General features: G+C 45.0%; 1 protein-coding gene across 1 annotated transcript in view; it reads right to left on the bottom strand.

Annotated features, from left to right (window-relative positions):
- The window catches only part of PHC1 (polyhomeotic homolog 1), a 19,924-nt gene extending 17,611 nt beyond the window's left edge, over positions 1 to 2,313 (bottom strand). Inside the window, exon 1 of the mRNA XM_018085571.3 lies at positions 2,243 to 2,313. Coding sequence (XP_017941060.2) covers positions 2,243 to 2,301 — 59 coding nt within the window. The 5' untranslated portion in view covers positions 2,302 to 2,313. The remainder of the gene's footprint in view (positions 1 to 2,242) is intronic.
- Between the last annotated feature and the right edge of the window lie 762 nt (positions 2,314 to 3,075).

Genomic DNA, 3,075 nt, shown 5'->3' with positions numbered 1-3,075 from the left:
GGACCGAGGCACAGAGGTGTTGATAAGCATCACAGCCCGGTGGTTCGGCAGGCACAGAGTGCTTTTAGCCGACCTGAGCAGATGTCCCCTGTGCTGGGGTACACTTCACCGTCGGTCCTTCTGGAGATTGGTTAACCTTGTTAAACATTAGTAGCTTTGTGTATCGCAGAATCACCGAATCAGTTCGGTTGGAAAATACCCCTGAGATCATCGAGTCCAACCTGTGGCCAAACACCACCATGTGAACCAGACCATGCACTAAGTGCCATGTCCACTCTTCCCTTAAACACCTCCAGGGCTAGTGACTCCACCACCCCCCTGGGCAGCCCATTCCAATATCTGATCACCCTGAAGAAATTACTCTCAATGCCCAGCCTGAAGAACCCCTGGTGCAGCTTAAGACTATGTCCTCTTGTCCTGTCACCCTCTGCCCTGGAGAAGAATGTAGGTTGTAAGCTGCTTGTGTTGGTACCTGGAACAAGCTTTGCTGAACAGCCAGAACACAGAGGTAATGATGGTGCCTGGGAGGTTTTCTGCCCGTGGTGCCTGGGAGGTTTTCTGCCCATGTCGTGTACAGCACATGCAAAGATGCACAGTGGAGACCTGCACAAACAAGGTAAAGAAACCACAGTGCCAGAGATTGCTGTCAGCTTTTAGAAGGGAAGCTGTGCTATGCAGGCACTTGGGCCTCACTTCCCTTGATTATTCTCAAAGAGCATCAGTTTGTTGCCTGTCAGTTGCCTGGCTTAGGGTAAGAGTGGTTGATTATGGCAAACTTATTAAGTTTTAACAATAATGTTGTCATCTTAGATGACGAGTGGAGAGAACTATTTACAAGAGCATGTAGTGACAGGACAAGGGACAATAGTTTCAAGCTGAGAGAGAAGATTTAGATTAGATATTAGGAAGAAATTCTTTACTGTGAGGGTGGTGAAGAATGGCACAGGTTGCCCAGAGTAGTTGTGGCTGCCCCATCCCTGGAAGTGTTCAAGGCCAGGTTGGATGGGGCTTTGAGCAACCTGATCCAGTGGGAAGTGTTCCTGCACATAGCAGGAGTGTCAGAACTAGATGATCTTTAATGTCCCTTCCAACCCAAACCATTCTATGATTCTATGATCAATATATTTGTTTCTAAGAAAATGACAAATGTCCATCAGGTCAGACCAGTGGCTCATCTAGATGAGAGCTGGTGAATTTCCTTTAAGGATGACAGCTTATGAACCAACATATACAAGATGCAGAAGCTCAAGCACCACAGAGGCTATGAGCAGCATAAATGCTCCTGCAAATGACATGTTTGAGCTTCATGTTGCAAGAACATTCCATCTGGCTCGGTAATGATAGTGCCAGGCTATCAATTCGCAGGAGATAATTTCCATTATCAATTGGAGTTGATTTTCATTGACTTAGCATCACAAAATAACATTTGCTGCTGCCTGAAAAGCAGCAAAATACACTGTACAGGAGGGCATTTGGGCTGTTACCAAACATACCTGCTCTAAATGCTGAGAGTTCTTTCCTAATTCAGATGGAAAACTGGCTGATTTTTAAGGAGATATTTAAGGTTATTCAAAACAAAAGGTCAGATAGTGAACAAAGAAACAATGACAAGGCAGGGAACCAAGCTAACAGTAATCCCGGTGAATCAACCACTCCTAAAACCCCCAACAACTGGATGAACGACTAAGCCATTTGTCCCTGTTGCAAAACCCACTGAAGTGGATTCAAGGGAGGAAACTCTCTGGAATGTATGCAAACGAAGGGGAGCTACTGCAATAGGACTAGGAGGAAATACGGTAATAAAGAGGCTTTAGGACTTACTGGGGGGTGCTTGGAGGCTGGGAGTGTTGTTGGAATCGATAAAGAGAATTTGAGGATTTACAAATCTACACTGGTGAGCTTGGGGTAAAAATCACAGGCAGGGAAGTGGAGGGATCAAGGTGGATCAAATGGAGAGAACATAGGGGTAAACAAAACCAGTCAAATGCAATCAGTATGTTTGCCCAAGTTTTGAATCTGATCACCACAGCCTGTACTATATTTGTAATAAATTATTTAAATTATTTCCTGTGCGATTGTGCTCTCTGTTGTGTGCATGTGGTCTGTCTAGTCAGCAAGTAGGATGAAAGGTTTGTACGGTCACCGAGGCTCATGTTGCAAATTGTGAGACTGGCTTAGAGGGTCTGGCTGGAAACCTGTCAGATTCTTTGCCTAAAAATGAAGCATTTCACAGATAACTCACGTTTTAGATGCAGATCTTCTCAGCTCTGGGTTCTGCAGGAAGAAGCAGCCCATTTTCATCCCAATTACCTTTTTTTTTTTTTTTTTGGTTCCGATCCATTTTTGAAAAGGAATTTTTTGTCTGGAGAAATGGCATCTTGCAGAGCAAGCCACGGAGCGATGGTGACACTCAGTGGCCCTGGAGGAAAAGTGCACCTTCTGAGTTCACAGAGTTTTTTTCCAGTTTATCAGGAAGACAGTGGTAGCTAATGAACCTTATATACAGGTGATCGAACAGCACTTAGCAAAACGATGAACCTGCATACTGTGCCATATGGATTCATATAGTACAGGCATATAAATGAACATCTAGCCTGCTGTCTGAGATGCTAGTTACCAGATTCCCTGTTAGCTGCCTCCTGTACTATGCTCTTCTAGACCTTGTTTTTTCTCAAGCTGAAGCTGCAAACTTTGCAGGAAATTTCCCAGTTGACTCCAGACCATCTGAACAACCAAGATCCACATAGCAGCTGTGGTGAGGTGATGGGAGGAAGTTTCCTGGCCATCTGCCCCACCTTTGCTTACACATAGCAAAGGTTCCTTTCTTGCACTGGAAGATATATCCTGTGGATGTCACTAAGGACAGGGAGCATCTTTCAACAGTCAGAAGAACTGAGCAAGCATCAGACTGCCCACTCAGAACAGATTAGCTCCCTAATGTTTGCTCCAAGAGGCAGAGACCTCACTGACTTTTACTGTACACTCCTATCTTAAGGAAGCTTGCCACACAGCAGCTCTTTTTCAACTCTCTGCTTTGTCAGCTTCCTCAGACCCTCTCAGCTGCAGCTGAACTAC

This window comes from Manacus vitellinus, unplaced genomic scaffold (genome assembly GCF_001715985.3).
Source record: "Manacus vitellinus isolate BGI_N305 unplaced genomic scaffold, ASM171598v3 scaffold_83_pilon, whole genome shotgun sequence".
Lineage (NCBI taxonomy): Eukaryota > Metazoa > Chordata > Aves > Passeriformes > Pipridae > Manacus > Manacus vitellinus.
Note: the sequence above shows the minus strand (reverse complement) of the source record. Positions and strands in the feature narration are given on the sequence as shown.